General features: G+C 46.9%; 4 protein-coding genes and 1 pseudogene across 5 annotated transcripts; 3 read left to right on the forward strand and 2 right to left on the reverse strand.

The window, feature by feature from the left end:
• The first annotated feature begins 895 nt into the window (after positions 1–895).
• Positions 896–5,217, forward strand: LOC112895844 (stearoyl-[acyl-carrier-protein] 9-desaturase 2, chloroplastic). Its single transcript, XM_025963842.1, has 3 exons — positions 896–1,210; positions 3,516–4,014; positions 4,331–5,217. Exons 1-3 carry the CDS (start codon positions 1,071–1,073, stop codon positions 4,889–4,891), a joined length of 1,200 nt encoding a protein of 399 aa, XP_025819627.1. The 5' UTR covers positions 896–1,070; the 3' UTR covers positions 4,892–5,217.
• Positions 5,218–8,103: 2,886 nt separating this feature from the next.
• On the forward strand, positions 8,104–12,869 carry LOC112893514 (probable auxin efflux carrier component 5a). Its single transcript, XM_025960888.1, has 5 exons — positions 8,104–8,997; positions 9,444–9,529; positions 10,196–10,353; positions 12,395–12,471; positions 12,565–12,869. The coding sequence occupies exons 1-5, from the start codon at positions 8,291–8,293 to the stop codon at positions 12,635–12,637; spliced, it is 1,101 nt and encodes a 366-aa protein (XP_025816673.1). The 5' UTR covers positions 8,104–8,290; the 3' UTR covers positions 12,638–12,869.
• On the reverse strand, positions 11,215–16,127 carry LOC112893513 (epoxide hydrolase 3). Its single transcript, XM_025960887.1, has 15 exons — positions 15,946–16,127; positions 15,785–15,842; positions 15,631–15,686; positions 15,229–15,329; positions 15,008–15,077; positions 14,655–14,724; positions 14,229–14,285; positions 14,075–14,142; positions 13,922–14,002; positions 13,757–13,834; positions 13,511–13,666; positions 13,286–13,438; positions 13,021–13,085; positions 11,660–11,714; positions 11,215–11,553 (listed from the first exon to the last, which is right to left on the reverse strand). Exons 1-14 carry the CDS (start codon positions 16,069–16,071, stop codon positions 11,711–11,713), a joined length of 1,143 nt encoding a protein of 380 aa, XP_025816672.1. The 5' UTR covers positions 16,072–16,127; the 3' UTR covers positions 11,215–11,553; positions 11,660–11,710.
• A 790-nt stretch (positions 16,128–16,917) lies between these two features.
• LOC112894673 lies at positions 16,918–19,804 on the forward strand (annotated as a pseudogene).
• Positions 19,805–20,648: 844 nt separating this feature from the next.
• On the reverse strand, positions 20,649–23,924 carry LOC112894260. Of its 2 annotated transcripts, XM_025961908.1 has the most exons (5): positions 23,685–23,924; positions 22,259–22,381; positions 22,052–22,165; positions 21,765–21,950; positions 20,649–21,633 (listed from the first exon to the last, which is right to left on the reverse strand). In XM_025961908.1, exons 1-5 carry the CDS (start codon positions 23,685–23,687, stop codon positions 20,866–20,868), a joined length of 1,194 nt encoding a protein of 397 aa, XP_025817693.1. In that variant the 5' UTR covers positions 23,688–23,924; the 3' UTR covers positions 20,649–20,865. The 2 variants fall into 2 exon arrangements, with proteins under 2 accessions (XP_025817693.1, XP_025817691.1); XM_025961906.1 differs by lacking the exon at positions 23,685–23,924 and having other exon boundaries at positions 22,259–23,536.
• Positions 23,925–27,518: the final 3,594 nt, after the last annotated feature.

Consider the following 27,518-nt stretch of genomic DNA (forward strand, 5'->3'; position numbering starts at 1 on the left):
TATTCCAAAATATCATAGTCTATAATTGAAGCTTCTTTTCAGTATAGACACTAAATCAACATGAAAATGTGATTCAACCCGTCCGATTCTAGATCGATGATGAGATCATCAATCATCTCGCGGTTGATACTCGCATCGCTTGTTACTAAAGAACAATCAATCGCAAATTACTGTTCGCCTATACGGCCGTTTAACCCATATTCACGTTACACAGTGACTAGCTATGTCCAATTTAATCAGCCATTTATCCTATTTAATGATCATTTAACCTATTTAAATGGCTGTTTGGTCCGAATAAATAGCTAAACAGTAGATGACCGCACCGTCGCCAGGCTTAGTTCCAAATAAAGGTGTTCCACCGCCAAAGCTAACATTTTTTTGTGTAAAAAGAATTATAATTTTCTTCTAAAAAGTAATTGGCATATTAAAGAATAATTGTGTTTGAGTGGACATGTGTTATTGGGAGAGCGCTCCGTGCCATCCAAAAGATCAATTTGTTGCTATACATGCATGTTCCATCAAGGATGTGCAATTTCAAAGGGAGGATCGAATATCTACGGGGATCTAGAGAATTTCGATACTCCTAAGGCGGCCACGATGGCTTGTCTCTTAAGAAGCAGAGACGTGTGCTTCCATTTCTTAATTCCCACTCAAAGTAAGACGAAGGTTTTAGCCCAGCCTTCTTCGGTGAAAGAAAGAACAACTTTTCCTTTTTGAAAGGAAAGAACAACTTGACTAGTGATGAGAGGGAGAACTGACAAGCAGCAGCAAACAGCAAAGTAGAAGGTGAGAGTGAAATCGCAGGGGCGAGTCGGTCATTCCAGGGGTAGAAAGAGACATAAATATGGGGCCCGTGCCGAGTGGCATCCAGGCCAAGCCGTCTGCAAAACCCGAACGGCCAAACCTGAGGTGGAGATCGCACGCGGGGCACCCCATCTCTCGTACCGCCGTTTGTTCCGCTCTCGCTCGCCACCACCACCACCACCCACATCCCAATCTCTCGGCCACGAGCAGCAGCAGCAGCGCCCGGCTCCTTGGCGGCGGCGGGCGGCGGACCGCGCGGCTCCCCAATGGCCTCCAGGATGGCGCTCCGCCTCAACGACGTCACGCTCTGCCTCTCCCCGCCCATCGCCACCCGCCGCTGCCGCCGCCGCGCCGGCAGCGTCAGGGTCTTCGCCGTCGCCTCCACGCCATCCACCGTCTCCACCAAGTAAGCCTCCCGGGGCCTGGCTCGCGGCCCCCTCGCCTCTCTGAGTTCGTTCGTGTTCCTCCCATTGATTGATAGATAGATAGATAGATTGGTTCCTCGTATTGGAGGAGACGCTCGCTCCGTCTAGCGGCGACGTGCCTGCGCCACTGAGCGCGAACGATTCAGGCGCGTTCGTGCTGGAATCGTAATCCGGCGGGGTTACCGCGTCACTCTCGCGAGGTCTTCCGCCGCCTCCGCGTGCAATGTTCAATTAGATTCGATTTTTTTTCTCTCCTTTTCGTTCTCGTCGTTCTGGGCCGGCGCCCCGTGTCAGGCTTGTCAGATTCGCTCCTGCCTGTGCCGAGCTCCCCCGGTTTCGGTGGCGGCGACGTCCTCACATGGGCGACGCCCCTCGCTGTCTCGGCAGATCAGGCGCGAAGGTCGCCGCCTCGCCATTAAATTCTGCATGGGTAGGTCGTTTTCTCTGCGTGGCCGGGGCGGGGGACCGGCGCCGTCCCGGCTCCTGAGCGTTCGGTTGCCTTGCGTCGACCTCAAGCGAAGTGAGCCCCTTTCTGCTGTGCTGGTCCCTTTCAGATTTCTTTTGATGCCGTGTTTACTCGGCATTAAATTTTCCTGGGACCTTCAACTTGACCGGGGACCCTGGCAGTTCGTCCTCTCGGTGTATCTCTTAATGGTTGCATTCTAGAATTGTTGGAGGCCTGGTACCATATCACCTCGCACAGTTGCTCTGCGCTGATGTAGTGGTTGTACTGGCTATAGAAGCTTGCGGTTCAGTGCCTATATCTATGGGGGTGTCTCATCATGGTTTTGTGTAGGTTGCATCAGAGGTGAAGATGCATGTTTGCTGTCGAGGTTGTTCGATGTGGTAGTTCTGTATTGGTGGTGTAGTTTGGCGGAATTTTATTTGACTTGCCCCCACAGGACCATTGAGCTCTTAGGTTGCTGGTTCATGACAGCTCTTTGCTGTTCATCTGCTTGGGCCGACGGGGTTTATGAAGTCAATAAATACAGTCCAACGTTGGATAAAACAAACTGCTTCTGCTATATCATAGGCATATTAATTTGAAAATAGAAGCCCATCCAGGGTTCTATTCTAGGACAAATTTATTAACTTCTTTATTTATTTATTTACCAAGAGGTGGTTCAGAAACCATGATACCATAGGTATTGCTGTGTGAAGTTTATCTAAGTAGGTTTTCCTGCTAATTCTAGCTTAGTCAAGCCTACTTTGAGCCACATGTAGATTTTTGTGATTGATTTGGATGGAAGTTTAGAGAACCATAGTTGGCTAGTTGCACCTGTCTCATTTCTACTTCGGAACTTTTGTGTTTTTTTTTTGATAAATCTCAGTGACAGTGTTCTGATGAAGTATTCTGAGACAAAAACATTGATAAAGAACTAATAATGGAAATGTAATCCTTCCATTAATATGTACTTTGTGGGGATCACATCATAATTTGTGTGGGACACAGCATGTGACTGGTCGTGTAGTGTGGAAAAGGTCAATGACATTAGCTACTAACCAACCCCAATCTATACGCATACCTGGTAAGCTCTGGTGGCTAGAAGCCTTGGTATGATCCTGTTACATATGCATATCCTACTTCATTTGACAAAATATGAATAGCACAAGTAATTGAATATTTAAACCTTAAAGAAATCCCCAAACAAGTCCATTAGTTTTTTGTTAGCTTGTGATTATTGTCGGTCATGCCAACCTCCAACATGTTGGAAAAATCCTGCATATGCAAAGAGTGTCAGCTCAATTCCTACTGGATTTCAGTTTTGATGTCATGACTTGTACTGTGCACGGGATTCCATTATCATTATTTCAAGGCCAGACTTGCTTACATAGTACTTTTATATTCAATACAAAGGAGAACAAATATGCCTGTTTATATGTCGGCACAGATATATGAAACATGTGTGTGCCTCTATTTATCATGCTGCAGTACAATACATTAGCATATGCATACCTTATGCATACTATGAGCCAGCAAAATGGTCTGCATATCTGAGTGCTTATAAATATGCTCAATGGAAACAAACTGGCAAGTAGTGATGATCATCATTACAGGTCTGCTGGGGCTTAGATGTGGTTTGTGGTCATTTCATTAGTGACTTGAATTGTGCATGTAATCTGGTTGAAATTTTCAACCACGAGCTTACCTGTTCCAGATTTGCTACCAGTTTCGTCCACATCGTGAAGTCTAATTTTGTTTCATAGTATAGTACGTGAATAGCGAGTGATGGAGCCACCATGTAACTGATAACTAATCATACCTTTTCACCCAAACTGTTCCAGGGTTGAGGATAAGAAGCCATTTGCTCCTCCAAGGGAGGTACATGTCCAGGTTACACATTCAATGCCACCTCAGAAGATTGAAATATTCAAGTCTCTTGATGACTGGGCTAGAGATAACCTCTTGACGCATCTTAAGCCAGTCGAGAAGTGTTGGCAGCCACAGGATTTCCTCCCTGACCCAGCATCTGAAGGATTTCATGATGAAGTTAAGGAGCTCAGAGAACGTGCCAAGGAAATCCCTGATGATTACTTAGTTTGTTTGGTCGGAGACATGATTACTGAGGAGGCTCTTCCAACATACCAGACTATGCTTAACACACTCGATGGTGTCAGGGATGAGACAGGTGCAAGCCCCACTGCCTGGGCAGTTTGGACAAGAGCATGGACTGCTGAGGAGAACCGGCATGGTGACCTCCTAAACAAATATCTGTACCTCACTGGGAGGGTGGATATGAGGCAAATTGAGAAGACAATTCAGTATCTTATTGGCTCTGGAATGGTAACATATTCTTCTTCCTTTTTCCAATTCTTCTTACCTATTTAACGTTTCTTACCTTGACGTGTTCATTCAGCTGTTCATGCTTCCGAAGTGTTTATTTTGGTTAGTGTTGAGAGTTCGATTCTTTCATGAAATTCTTTTGATGGTTATTTACTATGCACCATATTTGTGACCTTTGTTGTGAAATTTTCAAGTTGTGGTTCAATTTTCAGCTGTGTCATTAGTTAATTCTCTTTCTCACACTTCGGAAATTTGTCTGTCTTGGCTACTGATTATAAATAACTAATATATACTTTCTTTACTGTGCCCTTTTCAGGATCCAAGGACTGAGAACAACCCTTACCTTGGCTTCATCTACACCTCCTTCCAAGAGCGTGCGACCTTCATCTCACACGGGAACACTGCTCGCCACGCCAAGGACTATGGTGACCTGAAGCTCGCACAGATCTGTGGCATCATTGCTTCAGATGAGAAGCGGCATGAAACTGCATACACCAAGATTGTTGAGAAGCTGTTTGAGATCGACCCTGACGGCACCGTCGTTGCTTTGGCTGACATGATGAAGAAGAAGATTTCCATGCCTGCTCACCTGATGTTTGACGGCCAGGACGAGAAGCTGTTTGATCACTTCTCCATGGTCGCGCAGAGGCTTGGCGTGTACACCGCCAGGGACTACGCCGACATCCTTGAGTTCCTTGTCAACAGGTGGAAGGTGGCAGACCTGACTGGTCTGTCTGGTGAGGGGAACAAGGCCCAGGACTACCTTTGCACCCTTGCCTCAAGGATCAGGAAGTTGGACGAGAGGGCCCAGAGCAGAGCCAAGAAAGCTGGCACAATGCCTTTCAGCTGGGTATATGGCAGGGAAGTCCAACTGTAAGCGGGGAACACCATTGCGACTGGATGAGTTCCAGTGTATGCATCCTGAGACGCAAGCGAAGATATCCTCTGGTTTGCCGCGCAGCATAGTTCTTGAGGTTGACCAAATGGTCTGGGAGCATCTGCTGGTTTGTGACGTCTCGTAGAGGGTAGGAGAACGTTGGTCTGTGTTCTAGCTTTGTTTTCTGCTTTAATGTACAACCTATGGCCGCATGAACTGGACATGGACATGGAGCAAACATGCTGTTGTCGGGGTGTGTTTCAATATGTTATTTCTTGTTCAGATCTGTTGAAATTTTGTGAGCTATGAAGTTATGTTGCTTCTCATCGTCTGACACCCAAACATGGATTCTGGCAAGCAATGAGCTCCTACTATGTGATGTAACTATCTTTCTGTCTGCAGATAAGCAGCAACTGATTCAGCAATCAGTTCATCCAGTGGTATTATCTGCATAAGTTGGCCGTTGCAGTCCTGTTGCATCGATAGATGTGGCTAAATTGACACCGCTGTTAGTGCACATCAGAGATCGACATTCGACAGGACGCTTTTTTTTCCGAAGAACCAGACCGACAAGACTCTGGTCTCTGGAGAAGAGAATATCCGATAATTTTTAGACATACAGAAATTAATATGCACCTCTCTTTCGCTCATTTGGTTATGCAGGATACAGACTGAAATATACGAAATCCTGTACCAAGATAATATGCTCTCTCAACAGTTGATATTCGCTTGCCTTCGTACAGCAGCCATATATACACTGTACAAGTGGAGATGGAGCAGAGCTAGGACAAAACTGCTTCTGACCACTCAACCTTGCCATTTGCAGGCTGCAGCAACTGAGCTCTGCTTGCTTGCCACTCGTTTACATTCTGTTTTCAGCCCATGAGTGATCGATGCATTTGTTCCAAACCAACGGCTGCGAGTATTTGCTAAGAAATGTGAAATTCGTATTCTTTTCGGTAAAGCTTCAAAATGTTGGTATATTAAGAATTCAGTTAAATGCGATCATCCTGAATTTGCATTTCATGGACCTTCCAGTCTGCTAATAATCTGAATGACCGAATGTGCTTGACAAAGTCTTCACTGGCAGCCATGACAGAAGGGCTCCAACAAAAGCCTACTATTCGGCCCCACCTGAAGAACGGAACAAGAGGAACAATTCCTTTGCGCGATCATGCTCACGGAAGCAAATGGGAGGGGAGATGCCATCTCCATTTTGCAGCAAGGCCGTCACAGAGTGAGCCTCTTGTTCGTGCCGAATGCTGACACACAGCATGCAGGGGGGGCATGATCCGGCGCTGGAGGCGAAATTCCCTCTGCCACCGAAGAGGAGGAAGCCATTCGCCCATCGCAAGTTGCCGGGGGCATTTGCGACTGCAGCATTGGATGATGCGGATGAAGGTAGCAGATGATCTATCGATGGGACATGCGTTGAGACGGATTGGGAACTTCTCTCCTGCGCCGTGACCAGATGTTTCAACTTGTCCATCGTGTGGCGTACGGGCGTCAGCAATTGGTTCCATGCATCGATCAAATAAAGCAGCAGCATCAGCATGCATGCATGCATGCATGCATTTGGGGATTAATTCCCTAATCCTCTCGGATAACAGGACCCGGATCGGAATATATACATATATATTGTGGACATCGCTACCTTGCTTTGTCCTTTACTTCATTTGCTGAAGAATTCCTATTTCGTAAAGAAAACGGAGAATATTATTACGTTGGTTTCTGAATTAGGTCGGATATTTACGTGTGCCTTCATATGCTAATCCTCTTGTGTTTTGCTGTAATCTGTGTTCTCAATGCATGACGATTTTAAGTTCGTCACATGCTAACTTATGTTCTAGTACTAATCGAGTAACTTTAGTGTTCGTCTGAATAGAACGGTCACTTTTGTTTGGTGCTGGGATGCTTTTGAAAACATGACTCTTGCTCAGCGGATATTGTTTTGTGCAACTGATGATCTCCAGATCACTACTTTTATTTCTATGCTACCAATATAAATATCAAAAAGACATTCGTAGTCAACATTTTGAGCATTCGACAATTAATAATGGTCTTCAGAGTGCGTGCAACGTTGATCCCAACTTCTTGTATGAAAATAATGATGCTAAAAACTTATAGATTAATATGCATGTTATGAAATAAAGTACTTTCATAACATATCCTTGGTATATATTCCAGGACACTCTTGAAAGCTAATACCAAGTGACATCAATGCCATTCACTTTTTGTCCCACAAAAAAAAATACAGGCATGATCGAGGCACCAACAATGAAAAAAAATAATTTGGACAACAGGCAAGGGGTAAGAGAATAACCACACTGACCACTGTACAGTATTCTCTAGTTCCTTTGCGCCAATATATGCTCCGGTCCATCGGTGAACCCTCCACAGGAGGATTACGTCTCTTTTTGTCTCAGCTGCTAGCTCCAGTACGCGCGAGCGAGCGAATATGTGCTCGTGAGAATTGTAGCTAGGGTTTGCTTACTTTGTCCACCTGCAGGAGAGATCCTACTCGTAGGGCGCTTTTGCAGCAATACCGACCGACCACCCGTCAGAGATTCAGAGAATGGATTCGATCATTAGGAAGCGAGGTGCTGAGTTCTTTTTCAGTAGGATAATGAAAATCGCAGCAATGTTATGCTTGAGAACTTGCTAAAGGGTGTTTTCAGTAGGAAAGCATGCACAAGATCACAACAATGTGATCTGAGGACGGTCGCCACTCGCGCCACTCTGATCATCATCAGAGCATGAGACCGAAAGCTAGCGAGACCACACTTGCACGGACTCGGCTTTCGGCCAGTGTCACGCGCTCTCCTGGATTTGCGCGTGCACGTATGGCCACTCCAGCCTCCCTCCCTGACGCTCTTTTCTCCCTTCAACCTCCCATTAACGTGCTCTCCATCGACAGGCATGGCATGCCAATGCCATATATGTCGCCATGCCATCAGAAATTCAGAATCAAAGCGAGCTGAGACTCTCTAGATAGAACTCTAGCTACCATCACGTGATAATGATTCCACATCGCTTTCGTGCTTATCGCTGATAATGATTCCCTGCTCTCGTTTAATTTCAACGGCCACGATCCACCGACCATACACCCCCTAGCTCGATCAAGAGTCCTTTGTTGCTGACGCTAGCTGCATGCACCTGACGTCCTCGGCTTCCTTCTAGCTAGAGCTCTCGCGCTCTATAAAACTCGCCACCCCTGCCTCTCACACTGGACATCCCTTCGCACTGTTCCTGCACGATCGATCGAGTAGCTAGCTAGCTACTACGCAGCTTTGCTTATTAGCTTGCTGCCGACCGGATCTCTGCGAGTTCATCTATCTCTCCCAGTAGCGCTGAAAGCTCGATCGAGGGAGAGAAAGAAACAAGCAAGCAACCAGCGAGATGATCGGGTGGGCCGACGTGTACAAGGTGGTGGCGGCGACGGTGCCGCTCTACTTCGCACTGTTCCTGGGGTACGGGTCCGTGCGGTGGTGGCGCATCTTCACGCGGGAGCAGTGCGACGCCGTGAACCGCCTGGTGGCCTTCTTCGCGCTGCCCTTCTTCACCTTCGAGTTCACGCTGCACACGGACCCGTTCCAGGTCAACTACCGCGCCGTCGCCGCCGACGTCATCTCCAAGGCTGTCATCGTCGCCGTCATCGCCTGCTGGGCCAGGTTCGCCGCCGCCAAGGGCGCCGGCTGCGCCGTCGGCTGGTCCATCACCAGCTTCTCCCTCTCCACGCTCACCAACTCGCTGGTCGTCGGCGTGCCCATGGCCCGGGCCATGTACGGCGAGTGGGCGCAGCAGCTCGTCGTCCAGCTCTCCGTCTTCCAGGCCATCGTCTGGCTCACGCTCCTGCTCTTCGTGCTCGAGGTCAGGAAGGCCGCCATCGGCATGTACGTCGCTGCCGACGACTCCCCGGCGGCCATCAAGGACGTCGAGGCCGCCGCTGCCGCCGCCACGGCCGCCGCCGATGGCGCCGTGCCCGTCGCCATCGGCGGCAAGCCGTCGCTCTGGGCGCTCGTCAAGGTGGTGGCGCACAAGCTGTCGCGCAACCCCAACACGTACGCCAGCTTCGTCGGCATCACCTGGGCCTGCGTCGCCAACAGGTACGTCGTGCTCGTGTCCATGCATGCTGTGTGCACTCCTGATACGATGTGCAAATTGCAAGCGTGATTCGATGGCTTGTTGCTAGGGATTGTTCGGTTTGCCGGCCGGCCGGCTTTGGCTAGTGCGAAATGTGTGGTAGCCAGGGTAGGTAGCTAGCTAGCTGCCAGAATTGTGATCTATCTGACGTGTAGCACACCTGAGGTGACACTAGCAGCTAGATGCATGGTGATGCTGCTCTGATGCTCGAGCTAATGCAGACTCCACATCTAATTTCAGTTTCTTTAATTCTTGCCTCCGGTTATATATGGCATAGCATGCATGATGTGAGCTTACACCGAGTTTATTTATATATTCATATATGAATAAATCAGTCTTCTGAATCTGAATTCGTATACGTATCTCTGACGATGGAAAATTATATTGTTGCTGTCTCTGAATGGAACAGGCTGCACATCGAGCTGCCCAGCGCCTTCGAAGGCTCGGTGCTCATCATGTCCAAGTCGGGCACAGGAATGGCCATGTTCAGCATGGGTGAGTAGTGCACTGACTCTGACTACGTGCAAAACATTTATCTGCTGTAAAAACTTTATGCTTATAATACGCTTTAATTTCGCTAGATTGATCGATCGTTTGAAACTACATGATGTACTGAATGAACAGCATGTCCTGTCTGCTCCGAAAACGAAATTGTGTTTCCAAATTAACTTAATTACATGCTACAAATTAAATAAGAGTACTGTCGAATATAGGATGAATACTGATAGACCTTTCGAAATTATTCAGGCAGCAAATAAAGATACTAGCACATAATGCTTAATCTCAACCATACATGTACACTAGATAAATCGATCTTTTCTCGAATGACTCGTTATTCCCACTTCCGATTAATTCTCGTATCTAATACTTGAGCCATTAATACATATTCTATTCGATAATCACCAAAATAATACAAGGAATAAAAAGGAGCAGGATTAGGAACCGAGGCAAGGGCATAAATTCTCTCTGCCGCATGAGTGTGCTGTAACGTAACTAAAAAAAAAAGTGAAAAGCGATCAGATTTGCGGCATGAAAAAAAAAGTGTTCGCTTAGAAGTCATATAATAACTATAATAAAGCCCCAGCCATGTACTACAGTGATTTGCGACGGATAACTTTCTGACGGCGTGCATGTCATTTTCTGTTGTTGCATGGCACGCAGGGTTGTTCATGGCGCAGCAGGAGAAGGTGCTGGCGTGCGGGCCGTGCTTTGCGGCGCTGGGCCTCGTGCTCAAGTTTGCGCTCGGCCCGGCCGCCATGGCCATCGGCTCCATCGCCGTCGGCCTACGCGGCGACGTCCTCCGCGTCGCCATCATACAGGTACCGGCTGCCTCGCCACTTACTTTACTGCTATGCCCTAACAAGTTTGTTATTAGCCGCCTTTTTGGATTAGCAATTTAGCATTGAAATTCGAAATAGCTATTAAAATAGTGGTTCGCATTGGAATTTCCTACGAAATTTCTATGGATTTGTGAAAGCAGAATAAGAAATTAGCTTATGGATTGGGGAGAAAATATATATATGATGGTTTATTAGCTAGTAATTAACCTCAGGATCGGAGGATGCAGTTTCTGGTGGTGGTTGCTACGTAGAGTTGATGTTATGATGATGTCAATCTACCTACCTTCTGTAGGCGTGTTATCTTAGCTGTAACTTTTAACAACACTTTAGACCGAAGTCTCGCAACTTTACTTTTGACAAAACGTCCCTTGACTGATAGGTGCATGCATGGACAGATCCTGACCTTCCTAGTTATTACTTCCCTTTTGGATATAGTAGTCTAACTCTGGGAAAAAAAACATTTCCGAAGGTCATCCCATCATGATTGCATTTCACCGACATTAGATTGCATCCACAGAAAAATATTATCGCACAAGCCGCCCGACCGTTTTGTGTAGACGGGTCAGGAATAAAGGTCACCTTATGCATATGGTTGGCAATGTCAGACAAAAGAAAGATACCTGAACAAATGGAGGATCTGATGTGAAAACCACAAACTCACCACAATGAGGTTCGAGATTAGCTTGTCAGCACCAGGACAGCACAGCACCACTAACCTTACCCAATTGTGCTTTAAGACCAATGCTGCTTGCACAGCCACAAACATCGAAACATATATGTTGCTTAATAAACTAAGCGTGCCCAACGGCGCAATAACAGAGTAGTTAATTAGTCCCGATGTTTATGCAAGTGCACATTCCAAACAGAATATTAATATCATTATCGTTTTAGTATACAATCATATTGGATATCCTGTTCTTGATTCAGAGCATTCATAAATTCATATGATGCAGAAACATAACATTAAACACTAAACCGTGCATGAATCCTATTCCAAGAACATGGAACGCAAGACCGGTATCGCTGTTGTTGTCCAGAGATGTAGAACATCATTTTAGGGTAGTGTTTTTCTTGATAAACTTATCCAGCCAGAGAGTGGGTTGGCCTTCAATGGGTCGGTGCAGCCTCACTTTTCACAACAGAAGTGCATATCCGTATTGCTTCACCACACTTTGACTCCTGCCAAAAATAAGAGCAAACATCATTGAAATCCGTCTCGAATTTAAAAAAACGTACTCAGAGCAAACAGAATTTTGTTCAAGAAAGTGCAACATGATCATTATACCTTGCGCATCTGTTTTTGGCATGTTCTAGAGTGTCCCCACACGATTCGTGGTCATCTGCTAAGCAAAATGCCATGTCAAAAGCATCAACTCGGGAAGTCATCACCAACCATTCATCAGATGCAATGATGGATCAAACTATATTAATTAAACACCGGGTCCAATATATTAATAGAAATATATATAAAGTCCGACGACATAATTCTGCTGAAGGTTTTAAAACCCAGTAGTTGCTCTTGTGGAGCATCCACTTGTAAAATGCACCAGGGCAGACCTATTCATCATGTATGCTAATGCGCATCTCACTGGAGATGAACTAACCTCAACTTGATAAAAAATTTGGTTTCCTTTCTTGTGGGGAAGGAAAGTTTTTTTTTTATGTGGAGCGCCGTCAAATAACAGAAGAGAATAATTTTTTCTGTTTGCTGTATTGACTGATGCCCCATTTAGATTTTAGACACTACCAGCCATATATATAATATGATAAAATAATGTAAAATGGTATCAGTTTTGCTTTGGAGAGATAGGAGCTTCCGTATGTTCAAATATAAACATTATCTTCCGTATGTCAAACCCAATTTATTTTTGAGAGTGGATTTGGAGCCCAAGTGTGTTTTCAATTCATATCTAGTGAGTAATGCGAGTGTATGTGTACGATATTGATCTCTTTGAGATTTTGTTTCCGCCTGAAGTATGGAACTTATGCATAGGCTAACATTTGTACAAACTTTCTGCAGGCTGCACTACCTCAATCCATCACATCATTTATATTCGCAAAAGAATATGGGTTGCATGCTGATGTTCTCAGTACCGCGTAAGTATTTTGATCTGGCTACAGGTTGGTAGTAGTCGAAGGCTTGCTCCTGCAATTTCTCAGTCTTAACCGTATTGTTGCTCAATTTTGCAGGGTTATTTTTGGGATGCTTGTCTCCTTGCCGTTGCTAGTTGGATTTTATATTGTTTTAGAGTTAATTAGATAGACAAGGGTGCACAGCCTTAAGCCTAATGATGAAACACGTTCTTCCCTTGAAGCTGCCCAAACATGCATACTGACAACAAGTGCTAAGAAATGTCTCCTGCTTTCATTCCTCATTGCACAAAACTGCAAAGGGAGTTATTGAGTAATATCAAATATGTTTTAACATGTAAGAAGAATGCTTATTCATTCTGTTATTAAAATGAATGTGTAGCATGCAGATTTGATTTCGAGTTTGTTATCACTGAGCTGGTCTAAGCAGGAAAAGTTGACAGTAATAAAAAAATGGCATGGATATAAATTCATTATTGCCTAACTGTATTAAGAGACAACCTAAGTTTGCACATTTGAAAACATACCAGAGGAGGAAAGCAAGAAACAGATTACCTCAATATACTTTTAATTATATTGCCTAACTCTTCACCACGGTCCTCCTGCGCATGGTGTCCTGCCTGCACAAGTCATTGCACAGGAGAATATGAATTAATATAATATGAAATGAAGAAAAAGTAAGAAACGAATCCAGAAATTGCATCAGACGTTCATGCACAACCATATGTATCCCTATGCATGCAACACAAACCACATCACTCCCAGCCACAAACAAGTACGAAAATGATTAAACATGAAAATAGTAGTTTTCATGACAAACCATTGGCAGCTCTACAATCTTCTGGTTTAGGCCCCCAAAAAACTCTTCCACCCCATCATAGCTGAGCCAACGATCTCTCATGCCCCAGCATACTGTCGTCTTTGTTTTCCACGAATCACTTCCTAATATGCTTCTCATGGATTCAACGTATGCCTGTGTTAGAAACATCCAATTTAGAACATATAAATTCAATGAAGCAAACACAATGAGATAGATGGGAACCACCTTAAGGTCCTTTTTCATAGCTTTGCTTATTGCGTTCAGCGCAAACCCAGAGGAACCAGAGACAAGGTATGGCCTTCTATACACCATAGCATCTTCCTCCTTCATCATGTATGGACCACAACTAGTCAATACCTTATCACTAGCTCTGAGAGGGTCCTGAAAGAATTCAAGGAAAGGAATTACATCTGAATGCAAAACGAAATCAGTCACATAGGGTTAAACTCAGTTGACATGATGTCTGCTAACCTGAGAAAATATCTCGCCCAACAAGAAGTTGCTGAATGAAGCAAGGGGAGATGGAAGGCTCACATGTTTATCAGTTATCTATAATATACAAATATTTTATGATCAGCGTACGACTATGAAGCTTGTGAAGGAAGAACTGTATTTATGACTGTAGCAAGAACTAACCGGTGGATTCACTAGAACAAGATGGTTCAGTTTGTCTTGATGTTCACTAGCATATTTGACTGCAACTGGAGCAAAGTAGCCCTGCGAATTTACATTCTTATGCAACAAATGTCATAGAGATGCATACATAAACACTGTCACAATGAGAAGAACCTGGACAACAATAGAGAGCTTATCAGGAGCAACAGCATTGACTAGAGATTCCAAGGATGCAGTATACTCTGAAAAATAGGAGTTGATATCATTATGTTGTTGACTATGCATATTTGGGTAAACAGAATAATCAGGTATGTTTCGATCATTTTACCATCAAGAGTATAGTCAAAACCATATTTCGGTTGAGGCTTATCAGAAAATCCAAATCCTGCAGACATAAACTTCTTCGCATTCAAATTAGATAGCCAAATCATTCTGCCCCCCAATCCCAATAGCTGGGAACAGAGTAGCAAGATTAAACAAAATGGTTATAATGCTGCTGCGTGATTTTACAGGAGGTAGAATTTGCAGGTGGCAAATTATAACCAAATGTTGGCTTGTTTTTGAGTTTTGGTGCCAAAAGAGGATATTTGGTACAAGCGACAACTCTGTGTGGGTATATATATACTCATCAGGCATAACTATCAATACTCCAAAATATTTGTGCCAACGGCAACATTAATATATGTATGGGTTCTTTTCCCTGCCAAGTCAGAACCTTTTGCATTAATCAAACAGCAAGAGATGTGTAACTCACCGAGCCAATCAAAAGCAATGGCATGATATTTGTCTGATAGTAAAGGCAGCACATTGCGATAAGAGTATGCCTGTAACCAAGTGTAGTAGCAATAATCGTCAAGTCATGAAATTATATAGATCAGTTCAGTCAATTTCAGTATAAGAGATCTCTACAGTTTCATAAAGCAACTGCAGGTTTTGAAGAACTTAACGATGCTAATTTAATTATTATTGACTCATCATTTTGTTTGTACTGACATTAGCCAATCTTCAATAGGGCACATGAAACTGAGGTAAAGACATATCTCATACTTTCGATCAACCAGTTTGTTAGTCATGCAAGGAACAAGCAATAAGCAGATAAAACCCCACCTGAGATGGCAGGCCATGAATTAAAAGCACTTTAGGATTAGAAGAGCTCCCAGCCTCCACACAGAACCATCTGCATCACAGTGAAAACACAAACGACAGCTGTTTTCTGTAATGTATCAACATACTTCTCAAGAAAGTAGACACACGGCATAAAAGTACAAGATTGAATGCAATACACATTTTGTACCTGACACCCTGCTAACCAATATAGCTCAATTCACCTGAAAACGTCATCTGAAGGTTGAGATCCTGATCCCATCGTCAGGCCAAAGAAGGGGTCCTTTGCCTTCCCCTTGTCCCCATATACAGGGTAAGCATTTACCTGCATTGCAATTCAACGCCATTAGATCAAAATTGAAGGTCTCTACTGCACCTAATGCATCCGCAACTAATTGCACCACACCAGCATGCGCGCACGTGCGCACACAAAAAATGGAACATCAAAACGCGCCCTGCAGGCACTCGATAAAACCAGATATTCATGGAATTAGACTACATTTCAAAGCCAAAGGCGCCAACATGTGTCCATTTCTCAGCTTCCGAATGCGAAATTCGATGTCAGAATGTCAGATGGAACCATTCGCCAATTACTAAACAGCCAGGAAAACAGAGTAGCAGCATACCATTTTCCCCTGAGTAAACCACTCGTCCGACTTACTTGGTCCTTCCCCGTACTTCCCTGCACCAATAACGCATTAACGAAAAGGAAACCTAAACAATATTAAGCAGCCCGAATCGAGCCCGCTTGACAAAAGCCCAGAATTCACAAGGCCTAACCTCCACTGAAGGAGAAGCCGTCCCCAATGGACTCCTCCGCATCGATCAAGTAGTAATCCTATACATCAACACGCAGTTAAATCAAACTGCCGATCACAAATGCGGCATGGTAACATGATCGGCTCGCATCAGTGCGCGGGTTTGGGGGGGTCGTGCGAGACCTCGTCCTTGGGGAGGGCAGCCCGGCGCCAAGAGGGGAGCTTCTGCGGCCGTAGGCGGGAGGGGAGGGCGGTGCGGAAGCTCGGTGCGGCTACGGCCGGGCCAACTACGGCGAGCGGCGGCGCCATGGGAGGTGGTGGATGCTGCCATGGGGAATCCGATTCCGTTGGTGTTTTGGAGGGAGGAGGCGAACAGGGGATAGGGTTTGCTTGGTTGGCGCGCCTTCCGCCCCAGCTCCAACTGCCGTTGGGCCCCAACTGCCACCTCCTCAAGCCCAGTTTCCTTTGCGGGCCGTCGGCCTGTGGTGGATAAAGGAAATCGACGGTAAGTTTCACACCGGTGATCAAATCCTATGTGGGCCGTTGGCCCGTGGTGGATATCCTCGTCCGTCGAACCAAAGTTAAACGCTGCACATGAACAGAGAGAGTAATCTCAAAAAAAAAAATGAACAGAGAGAGAGAGAGAGATAAATAAAGAAAAAACATGTGAAAGCATGGCATGACGTCTGATTAATCTAATCTAAAGCAAGAACTGATCTGAATCTGACAACTCGATGGATGCGAGTACGCGACGACTTTTGAGTCTCGTATGGAAAAGCGCAGACGTGAAAACTAGAGATTCGAAACTGAATTTAATTCCTGGATGGAAGCTCCCATTCAGTCGACACCTTACAATAACAGGATTCCTTCTAGCATCATTTTTTTTTCTTAGACAAAAGGAAACAACTCTTCTAGTGTCGATGTGCTCTCTTAAGATATTTCTTAGCCTAGATATAAATTAAGAGACAGGGATCCGCATCTTTCCTCCCAATCCCAACTTATCTTCTTCGTCTGCAGTAACTTCGCAAAAGAATGGTGTGAGGGAGCTTCCTAGATCTCCTATGTATCTTCCGGCTATCTTTTCTCGCTCTGATTTATTCAGTGTTCTTATCTACATGGATTGGTCAAGGGAATGTGAGCTTGCCTGCCTTGAAACTGCTTGCTTGCTTATGGTTTTGTTATATCTTGATGCAAATGCAATTGCAACCCATGCATGAAACGATGTTCTTTCTGACAGCGCGACGCAGGATCCGATGTCCAACGATGCGCCCGACAGACGGTTCTTCAGCATCTGCCCCCCGGCAGCGTTGATCTTTTCCGTGCTGGTGTTTCTCGCCGGTGCAGTTGTTGCCCTTCAGTATAAGGAGGTGTGTACTGCGCTGGCAGCTAGACGTTATTTGATGTCTTCGGGGAGTGCAGAGAGAGTCTATGGAAGCTCACTTGTTTCTAGCAGAATTTCTCAATATGGCAGTTGCAACAAAAAGGAACGGTTGCAACTGAGAAGATCAGGCCTCCAACGAGCGAACTGCGCGTCCAGCCAACCGAAGAACTCGACGTCTGTGAGGTTGAACTTGAACACTTGGGAAAAACTTGTAATATTGCAAGTATCAACACGGCATTTGATTTTCTCTTGTCATGACAAATCGACTGAAGGCACAGCAGCTATACTGAAATCTGAAATAATGTTCTGCTGCAACCTTTGTGCAGAAGCAGAACCAATGCCGGGCTTCAGGCAGCGAGCCGTTACCGAGGGGCATCGTGCAAGACAAGTCCAATTTCGAGATGGTCCAGATGGAGATAGAGTAGCTGGGTGGCGATCCTGAAAGGAAGGAGGACGCCACGGCGCCGAAGAGCCTCCTCGCCGTCCCCATCGGCATCAAGCAGAAGGCGGTCGCCGACAAGCTCGTCTCAAAGGTACCAAGGCCGTGTGCTCGTCGGATGGTAGCAAGCACAGACAGACCTGACTGATCAGTGATCACCACGCTGTGTTGCTCGTGCGTGCAGTTCCCGGACGCCAAGTTCACCGTGATTCTGTTCCACTACGACGGCGTGGTCGACGGGTACTGGCGAGACCTCGAGTGGTCCGACCGCGCGATCCACGTCGCCGCGCGCGACCAGACCAAGTGGTGGTTCGCCAAGAGGTTCCTGCACCCGGCCCTGGTGGCGGAGTACGAGTACATCTTCCTCTGGGACGAGGACATCGGGGTGGACAGCTTCGACCCGCTCGAGTACCTGCGGATCGTGAGGAGGGAAGGGCTCGAGATCTCGCAGCCGGCGCTGGACCGCCGGTCGCAGATCCACCACAGGCTCACGGCGCGCGCGCGGCAAGGCGGCGACGTCCACCGGCGGTTCTACAAGACGAAAGGGCGTGGCAGGTGCGACGGCGGCAGCACGGGGCCGCCGTGCGCGGGGTGGGTGGAGATGATGGTGCCGGTGTTCTCGCGCGCGGCTTGGCGGTGCGCGTGGCACATGGTCCAGAACGACCTCGTCTACGGGTGGGGGATCGACTTCAAGCTCGGGTACTGCGCGCTGGGCGACCGCAGCCGCAATATCGGCGTCGTCGACAGCCAATTCGTGCTCCACCGGGGCATCCCCACGCTCGGCGGCGGCGGCGGCGCTGGGCCCGTGTCCGCGTCGGCGTCGACGGCGGCGACAGACCGGTCGGCGGTGCGGCAGCGATCCTCCACCGAGCTGCAGGTGTTCAATAGGAGATGGAAGGAGGCCGTGGCGGAGGACGGGTGCTGGACCGACGACGGCGACCAATGGCTGACCGACGGATCGATCAATGCGTCGCCGTCGCCGGTCTTGCCAAGATTGATACACCATACATTTGCAGGTTAACAGAGCGGATATCTCCATATGTGATGTACAGATTGTTTTCAATTCGCACCAACAATATTTACAGGGAATCTTTGGTGATGTTGCCAGGTAGGAGGAGGAGGTCACCACCCGCGACCAGACTCCGACACGTCAGTCATGGAAGCCTCAACGGCACAGGGGCCGGCGAAGACCGTGATGAGGGTGGCGGCGATCTCCGGCTCGCTCTGCAGGGCGCCGGCCAACACCGGCCTCATGCCCTCATCCGCGCCGGTAAGTCCAACCCTGGTTCGCTCTCTTCTTATCTGAATTTAGCCTCATTGTTGTGTGGCTGCTGACTGCTGAGCACGTGTTAAGCCGCGGAGATCTGCGAGGAGTCCATCCCGGGGTTGCAGGTCGACCACGTCGACATCTACGAGCTGCGGCTGCTCAACACCGACCTCGAGGTCGACGGCGGCTTCCCGCCGGCCGTCGAGGCGTGCCAAGCGCGGCACGGAGACCTGCCCGGCTGCCCCGCTGACGGTGGAGCGGGGGCGCGGAACTTCCCCAGACGCGTCTCGGTCGCTCCGTCGCCGGCCGTCTTCGCCGGAGAAGGGGAATCCGAATCCCCCTTTGCTTCTCCTGAGCCGGCGGACCACCACGGCTTGAGGTGGAAGACGACTCCCTTATGCGCTGAATCCAGACCGTAGAAGTCCGATCGGACGGACGGTGTGTACCCAGGGGGTGGACGCGGTCGGTATTTGAAACACCGTCCACCCCCTGCGTCGCGAGGAACGCCGCCTCCGCTTCAGGCCGTGCCTTGCCGGAGCTCTGCCGCACCCAGGCCGCTCCGTCTTCCCCTCTCCGTCGTAATTGTGGGCTCTCCGCCGCCCCATACTGCCTGGATCGTAGGTGACTAGATCTCCAAGGGGTGTTCGCCTGTTCGGTATATCTGAACGACGACCAGTCGACCAACTCTCCGCCTCGCTCCCAAACTCGCCGCCGGAATCCGGTCTGCCTTTCCGCGCTGCTCGTCCTTCTCATTTCTCGTGGAGGTCTTGCAGCCGCCCGTCCAGCGTCGACCAAGGTCCATGCGATCTCGGCGCGCGGGTTAGGTAAGGTAGCTCTTCTGCAGGACTGCAGCTCGGCAAGCTCCAGTGTGGCAATGCATATTGGAACAGTGACCTAGCTTTATATTGTTCTGCGGATTCTTCCCCTGGCATAGTGCATGGACTTCACATCTGAAATACTCACATCAGGAATCTGAGAATTGAGATTACGTAGAATTATTGAACTGACGAACAACTGAGTTCTCAGGCTGGCTTGAGGCAGCGATCAGCTCTACTGAAAGTTTCGTTATGTTCTGGTGCCGACAAGACACACACACACACAGACACAAAGCCTGAACCTGAAGGCCGATTCATTCTGAAATGGATCTGAACGTTGCGTATGCAAACAATACTACAGGGGTACCACAAGTGAAGATGCTAATGACAATGTTTAGAAGCTCTGCTCATACGCGAACCGGATATATAACAACACGACGACCAGCGGTGTCAACATTGTCAGGACCTGCTGCTGGTCTGTCACCGCTGCCGTGGTCGGCCGGCGGCGAGCCCTCCCTGCCGCGTTGAGTTGCAGACGTGCTTTGCTTGCTTGATGGGTTTCGTGCAGCCCAGTTTCTCTCATGGGCCGTTAGTCTGCGGCAGCAGATAACAGCCTCGCTGGTTTGGCTCGTTACACGGTTCGGCCCAACACGAAGCGCTAGAACCGGGAAAGAATGGCCCACCGACCGACTAATTAGCAATTACTAATTACTAGCCATGTAAATAAAGGTCATGTTCCGTAATGCGATGTGGCTTGATGGAGCACAATCTTAGGATGAGTTGATGCGTGGGTTTCGACTGAATCCAGCTACTTCAGCAGGGGCAGTGTGGTTCTCTTCAGCAACGAGTTTGATCTGACTGCAACATCACTAGCGTTTTAAGGGAAAACACAGCTATTTTGACACGTCAATTGAACTAAAGCTATTTTGGCATTTGGTAAAGGTAGCTTTTTCTAGGTTCTGAATCATCTCATTACTGAAAAAGTTCAGAAAAAAATGCATATCTTTTTTATTCACGCCTGCTTTTTCCCTTGGAGATCAGAGAAAAGAAAATAGCAATCTGTACATCATACACGAGCTCTGCCCTGAGCACTCTGAAGCTGTAAATATGGTGTATAATCTTCTATCATCTAGACAAGGTCAATGTAACAGCTACTGACTACTGTAGTGTACCTTCCTCACTATCTCACCCCGTCGGACGGTCAGCCGGTGGTCGCCGGATTCGGGTAAGGGTCGGTCCAGCACCCGTCCTCCGCCACGGCCTCCTTCCACCTCCTGTTGAACAACTTCAGCTCGGTGTACGACCGCTGCCTCACCGCCAGCCGGTCCGTCGCCGACGCCGACGTGGACGCGGACACCTGCGCCTTGCCGCCGTCGCCGAGCGTGGGGATGCCCCGGTGGAGCACGTACTGGCTGTCGACGACGCCGACGTTGCGCCGCCGGTCGCCCTGCGCGCAGTACCCGAGCTTGTAGTCCATCCCCCACGCGTAGATGAGGTCGTTCTGGATCATGTGCCACGCGCACCGCCACGCCGCGCGCGAGAACACCGGCACCATCATCTCGACCCACCCCGTGCACGGCGGCCCCGTGCTGTTGCCGTAGCATCGGCCATGCCCGCTCGTCTTGTAGAACCGCCGGTGGACGTCGACGTTGCGCGCGCGGGCCGTGAGCGGGTGGTGGATCTGCGACCGGCGGTCCAGCGCCGGCTGCGAGATCTCGAGCCCTTCCCTCCGCACGATCCGCAGGTACTTGAGCGGGTCGAAGCTGTCCACCTCGATGTCCTCGTCCCAGAGGAAGATGTACTCGTACTCCGCCACCAGGTCAGGGTGCAGGAACCTCTTGGCGAACCACCACTTGGTCTGGTCGCGCACGGCGACGTGGATCGCGCGGTCCGACCACTTGAGGTCTCGCCACCCGTCGACCACGCCATCGTAGTGGAACAGCATCACGATGAAGTTGGCAGCCGGGAACTGCACGGCGATCACTTTAGTCAGGCATGTCACAACGGGAACAGAGCACGGCGCTACTAGCCTACTACATGAAGAAGCAGGGCTGAACAATCGAGGGCAGCAAAATGTATCAGAATTCAGAGGGATGTTACCTTGGAGACAAACTTGTCGACGCCCGACTTCTGCTTAATGCCGACGGGGATCGCAAGGAGGCTTTTTGACGACCTAACAGCCTCCTTCCGTCCTGGATTGCCGCCCAGGGACTCCATCTGGAAGTTGGACTTGTCCTGCACGATGCCCCTCGGCAAGGCCTCGCTGCCTGAAGGTCTGCATTGGTTCTGCAGAATTTTCAGAGCAAGAGTTCTTCAGTAACTGCTCTTGTAATATTTTCAGTTTTCAAATTGTCATGAATAGTAGCAGCAATGGATATGCTTTTAACCTCACAGAGGTTGGGTTCCTCTGTTGGCTCAGCGCGCAACGCGCTCGTCGCTGGAGGCCTGATCTCCTCAGTTGCAAACGCTTCTCTTGGATGCAGTTGCAGTATCGACAAGTTCTGCAGAAACACATCGAGCAAGAATGAGCTTTCAGAATTCAGAGTATACACCTGAAAACATCCAAGGAAACATGCTTTGCTATCAGAACAGACCTCCTTGTGATCAAGCGTGACAATTGCACCAGCGAAGAATATTAGTACGAAGAAAAATATCAGCGCTGCCGGTGGGGCGATGCTGAAGAACCGCTTTTGCGACGCATCGTTGGAGATCGGACCCTGGGGCAGGTCATCAGAAGGAACAATGGGTGAGGGCATCATACATGCGGTTGCAATTGCATTGCGTCAAGATTCAACATGTCTGAACTCTGAAGCCTGAGCTGCTGAAAACTATACTTGACCAGAAAGCAAGGATTTCTCACGGAGGAAATCGGTTCATGAAGAACGAGGCAAACTCATATTCCCGGGAAACCCAGTCCAGGAAGGTAAGCTATGCTAAAACTCACTCTGAAATCTACTGCAAGTGTGACCTCTACGCAAAGAAACTAACAAGGGTTAAACTCAGCAACCCCAGCCTGCTGCACTGCACGAGCTGTATTCAGACTTCAGAGGGGGAAAGCATCCAAAAGACATGCACACGTGCGCACTCACTTCAATTTTCAAATAGAATTATGATGTTCTAATCAGTTCAACCAGGTCTCAGCTACAAAAATCAAGAAACCTTTACAGTGTGGATAAAACACCGGGTCAGGTTGTGCCAAGAAAACTTTTTTTTGGCCTTTGCAACAGAGTAGATATTACTTATAATGGAAGGCAATTAGTTCTCTAATTGCAATCGAGCTAACTGATAAAGCATGCGTAATTGTTAACAAGGGTTTTGTGGCCAAAAAGTTAAAGTTATGAAACGGAAGGGATAAAATTTGCAAGGGATCATCCGGCGGTAAAAACTGCGCTTACAAAGAGGAGGAAGCAACCACATAATTCAAACTTGAACATAACGCCCCCTATATTCAGGCAGAAATATCAGGGTTAACTGAATTAGCAGTTACTTCTCGAAGTAAAGCAGGAAGGTAGTTTCTGATTCATTCGACTTCCGCTCCACAAGCAGCAAGCCAGAACCTTTTTCGTGAAAACCAGTTTCTGATCCATTAAACTAACACCCCATATTGAAATCAATGATAAAACAGTAGCAGGACAAACATACTGCAGAAGCGAATCGAATAGATTCCGGCCAACTCCTCACCATTAAAAAAGCAATCGAACAGTGATTCTGGCAATAAATTCTTACTAGAATCAGCACTTGCTCAGAAAGCCTGGTGAGTTCCAATTCGAAGAAACCGAAAGAAGCGACAGGCTCGGAAGCAGAGCGACTTCCAATCCGAAGAAACCGAGAAAAAAAAGCGACAGTAGCGGAGGCGGTTAAACTCTCATCATCGCCCCCCCCCCCCCCCCCCCAAAAAAAACACCTCTCAATCAAAAACGTATCGAAACACCTCTAGGAGAAGCTAGACCGCTGAAGAAATCGCATGGAGGGTGTGGCAAGGCAGAGAAAAACAGAGGAGAACGAGGGGAATCGCCATACCATCGTTGAAGGATCATGAATTCTTCGAGAAGCTGCTGCTGATGGTGATGATCATTTGCGGGCTGGAGTGAGCAATCCGGAACTGCGCCGCAATCGGAATTTCTGTGACGGCGAGACAAAAGCTGGAATCGGAAGCGACGAAGAAGTGGGAGAGGGTTTTTTTTTTTTTTGATAATAGAGGGAGAAGAGTTTGGGGGGCTGAGACGCCGTGAGAAGGTGAGATAAATGGAGGGATATTTTAGTACCCTAGTCCCTCGTGGCTTTCAGTTTCGTTTCATGCTACTAGGGGCTTTTTCCTATTGTACCCCTGATACTTTGGCAATTTTATGAGATGCTACTTTCGTGTCTAAACTGTCTCTAAAGCCTTGTACAGTCATTCTTATGGAATCTAGGACACACCATACATTCCTGACTTGGGTCTTTGTAGGCGCAGAGAAACGAATTATTAATTAATTTTCAAGATATATGGATTTATTCGAAAAAACAAAAACAATCATTCATATTTTCCTGTATATGTACATATTTTTAAAACAAACCGGCACGGGATTGGCGATTTTAATTAGTATACAAGAAGGTATATTTATTGACGTAGTATTAATAATAGTAGAAATATACTTTTGTCATGTCCTTGTCTTTCTGGTACCACTTAAAACAAAAACATCACTACTACAGCACTAAATAATGTGTGTTCCCTTTAGCGTACCTTCCCTTAACAAATTGAAATGAGTCACATAATTAAATTGTAGAATGGCATGATTGTACCTAGAAAAATTGAGAAAGACAAGGGACTGATTGCGAAATATGCTGGAATACCACTCGTGGAAGTCAAATGGATGCCACCACGCACCAGGCCACATCCTACAGGCTACAACGAGAACCCGTGTCTCATCAGCTTTCTCCCACCACCTATAAATCCCTTTCTAACAGTAACAAATAGTGTTCGAACAATTACAAGAGGAAAAGGTTTATATATCCTTCGTTATCTTTAATATGACTACCTTTGCATTTTCTAATAGAAAATAAAACAGCCTATTTTACTTAACTATTTGATTTGTGCACATAACCCCTCGCACAAAATAATGACTCAATTAACTTCCCAACACCCAATCTATTTAAACTAGAACCATTTATCCTAATGAAATTTGTCTTTGTTTAGTTTCTCCTCATATAACTTGTGGTTAAGTTCATCATGCCCCACGCTAGAAAAAAATATTTCATTTTTCTATATATCCATACATTTACATTTCTCAACCAGTATTAGACGCTCCCATCCTATGAAATATCCTGACATTTTGTGTCACGGCATATGATGCTAACTCGGACAAAAAGAATTCCAAAATTCAACTAGTAGGAGGAGAATTTTGAAAAAAATCATAAGAGGGCAAATTGGCCCAAATTAAATAGTTTAGGAGGTTAAATAAGTCAAAAAAGTTACGGGACCAAAGAGATAAAGCAAAGTTAGTGCTAGTTCCAAAATGGTTGTGAACATAAGAATAAACTTCTATATATTGTAAAACTTGTCAGCTAGGAATCTCGAAAAGCACATGCGTGTTTAGTTTGGTCATCGGGGAAGGAGTTATTTCAAGGTCAACCCAACAAGGGGCATTGAACATTTGGCCCCTCCTCTAATTTTCCAAATCACGTAGAAAATAAACCAAACCTGAGAGCTCAATTTCACAAATTGACACAAACTATACTAACTATGCGCTCATGAATTACGAGGAATCAACATGAGTTCAACAAATTTGTAATAAATATGTAAAAGTTGTCATATTCATGCAAAAAAAATATATTTGCATAAAGGCATTCTGCAAGCAGCAGTTCCTTCTTCCAAAGTAGACAACAAGATCAATTTTTATTAGCTAGAGGCCCCTCAAGGAAGCATAAAAATTGTGACCTTTTCAAGATGTACCTTGAAGAAGCAACTTTTTAACTTTTTATAAATTTATCTACAGAAAGCTAGAATAAGTAAACTAAATGCAAACCCAGTTGGATCAGAAAGCTATCTCCACCAGTGAGATGAAGTCATTGCGACGTGAGGATATGCAGAATCGAAAATATACCAAAGGAAAGTATCCCCATCGTCTTCAAAGGCCACGTCTCCCAGCCATCACCTTAATTTTCTATGTGAGTGATTTTGTTTCATTTGACCGGCATGCAACATATAGTCTGTTATGTCCTCGTGAGTCGTCGCTTGCAATAGAGAGATTAATATTTAAAGGCACAGGTCTACATCATGAAAATGAATAGCCGATCCTAATCAAGCTATGAGAGAAGACAAAATAAGAGACGAAAATTCCATGATTTATTTAAACACTCCTACTGGCGTCACAGATTGACAGGCAGCATACGAGTTATATCGGAATAATTTTGCAGATCTCCCTTTAGAACAGATGGAATCATGAAATTCTTGTCTCTGATGAAACCATAAAAAACTTACAGAACAATCATCTGATGGCAATGAGCTCTCTAGCTGAGAAATTGGTTTGAGGAGGGACAGCGTCAGGATGTCCAGCCTGCATAGCCATGAAGCGGCTCCATTTGGTAAAGATTCACGTTCTGGTAGGCAGCAGCATGCAAAAGGGTAGAGCAGCAAACGCGTCAGTACCAGAATTAGACAATTTTGCAAATTTGGTTGGGAGGGCGTTCGAGACAAGTACATGAGCTGGGGCATCAGAACAGACGAAAAAAATCACGATAGTTCAGCTACCAAGTAATGGCGGAGACTGCCAAAATTTTGGCGGTTTTTGTTTTTGAATTCCGCAGCAGAAAAGGATCGATATTTTGAGTAAAAAAGGAAATCATTTACTCACAGATTCTCATAAGCACCAACTGGAGGTTGATGGAATTTTGCATAGGCACTCAACTGTCCTGAAAAATAAGGTCCAAAACATAATCATTTCATCCATTCGACGCCCCCTGACAACCGATATTCCAACTTTCCAACGCAACGATACAACGTCCTAGCGCTGGCACCCGCCGTGTGTTGACTTGATAAGCAGCCAAAGGAGACTTGCACACTGGGAGTCGACGTGATGCCCATGGCATGCCGCAATTCCTACATGCCTTTAGCTGACCATATTGCTGATCCGATTTCGCAGCCAGAAACTGAAATGTTCAGAGCTCACAGGCAACCGTGGAAGAACATGTCCAGTTCTGCGTGCCTTGCTACTTCTGAGTTAAGAACTTAGCATGGACAAAATGATCGATATTCTTCAGAATATTTATGCTGCGTCCAGAAAAGGCGCTATTACTTTTCGAATCCCCAAAAGTTAAAAGTTTTTTTTTTCCATTTGCTGTCTAAATCCCAAAAGGAACCTTTTCTTCTTATACTAGAGAAGAGAAGCAGAGCAACCCAGCACTACCCAAACCACTCGAGAAAAAACAAAGTGCTTCCGGTTACTAAAAAGAATTGCCCACTCGATGCCATTGGCGCCCTACTTGATTGATTAGCAAGGGTAGGGCAGGTCAGGTCTCACTAATTTCTCAAAGCTGCCAAGCAGGCTGTACGAGGGAGGCGTTACCCGGCGGTTGACGCAAACGGGTGGGGTGGAGGGAGACTGGAGGCGATGGGAACGTGCTTGGTGGCCGCGTGGTGGCGTCAACGTCGGCATCATTTCGGCCACCGCTTTCCCTTATCCCCCGCGCGCACCGAGTGCCCCTCGCTTTGGGCTAAACTGGACGGCAACTGACAGGCACCCGCCGCCGATGAAGACGTGTCCCGGTGCTGCAGCTCATTGTTCAGGCACGCAAGGATCTTTTTGATCGATCAATGGGCAGCGTCACGGGCCTGTGGTTCTTCTTCAGCTGATTGGCTGATGATTGATCGATGAA

Source organism: Panicum hallii, chromosome 5 (genome assembly GCF_002211085.1).
Source record: "Panicum hallii strain FIL2 chromosome 5, PHallii_v3.1, whole genome shotgun sequence".
Lineage (NCBI taxonomy): Eukaryota > Viridiplantae > Streptophyta > Magnoliopsida > Poales > Poaceae > Panicum > Panicum hallii.

Bases quoted from the DNA above. Each gene is read 5' to 3' on its own strand.
- LOC112895844 (XM_025963842.1), top strand. From the start codon at position 1,071: ATGGCCTCCAGGATGGCGCTCCGCCTCAACGACGTCACGCTCTGCCTC. The intron at 1,211-3,515 runs GTAAGCCTCCCG...AAACTGTTCCAG, and splicing joins CCATCCACCGTCTCCACCAA to GGTTGAGGATAAGAAGCCAT. The intron at 4,015-4,330 runs GTAACATATTCT...TGCCCTTTTCAG, and splicing joins ATCTTATTGGCTCTGGAATG to GATCCAAGGACTGAGAACAA.
- LOC112893514 (XM_025960888.1), top strand. From the start codon at position 8,291: ATGATCGGGTGGGCCGACGTGTACAAGGTGGTGGCGGCGACGGTGCCG. The intron at 9,530-10,195 runs GTGAGTAGTGCA...CATGGCACGCAG, and splicing joins AATGGCCATGTTCAGCATGG to GGTTGTTCATGGCGCAGCAG. The intron at 10,354-12,394 runs GTACCGGCTGCC...AACTTTCTGCAG, and splicing joins TCCGCGTCGCCATCATACAG to GCTGCACTACCTCAATCCAT.
- LOC112893513 (XM_025960887.1), bottom strand. From the start codon at position 16,071: ATGGCGCCGCCGCTCGCCGTAGTTGGCCCGGCCGTAGCCGCACCGAGC. The intron at 15,843-15,945 runs GTCTCGCACGAC...GTTGATGTATAG, and splicing joins CTGCCCTCCCCAAGGACGAG to GATTACTACTTGATCGATGC. The intron at 13,086-13,285 runs GTTTGTCATGAA...TGACTTGTGCAG, and splicing joins AGATTGTAGAGCTGCCAATG to GCAGGACACCATGCGCAGGA.
- LOC112894260 (XM_025961906.1), bottom strand. From the start codon at position 22,423: ATGATGCCCTCACCCATTGTTCCTTCTGATGACCTGCCCCAGGGTCCG. The intron at 22,166-22,258 runs GTCTGTTCTGAT...GTGTTTCTGCAG, and splicing joins TCACGCTTGATCACAAGGAG to AACTTGTCGATACTGCAACT. The intron at 21,951-22,051 runs GTTAAAAGCATA...AAAATTCTGCAG, and splicing joins AGGAACCCAACCTCTGTGAG to AACCAATGCAGACCTTCAGG.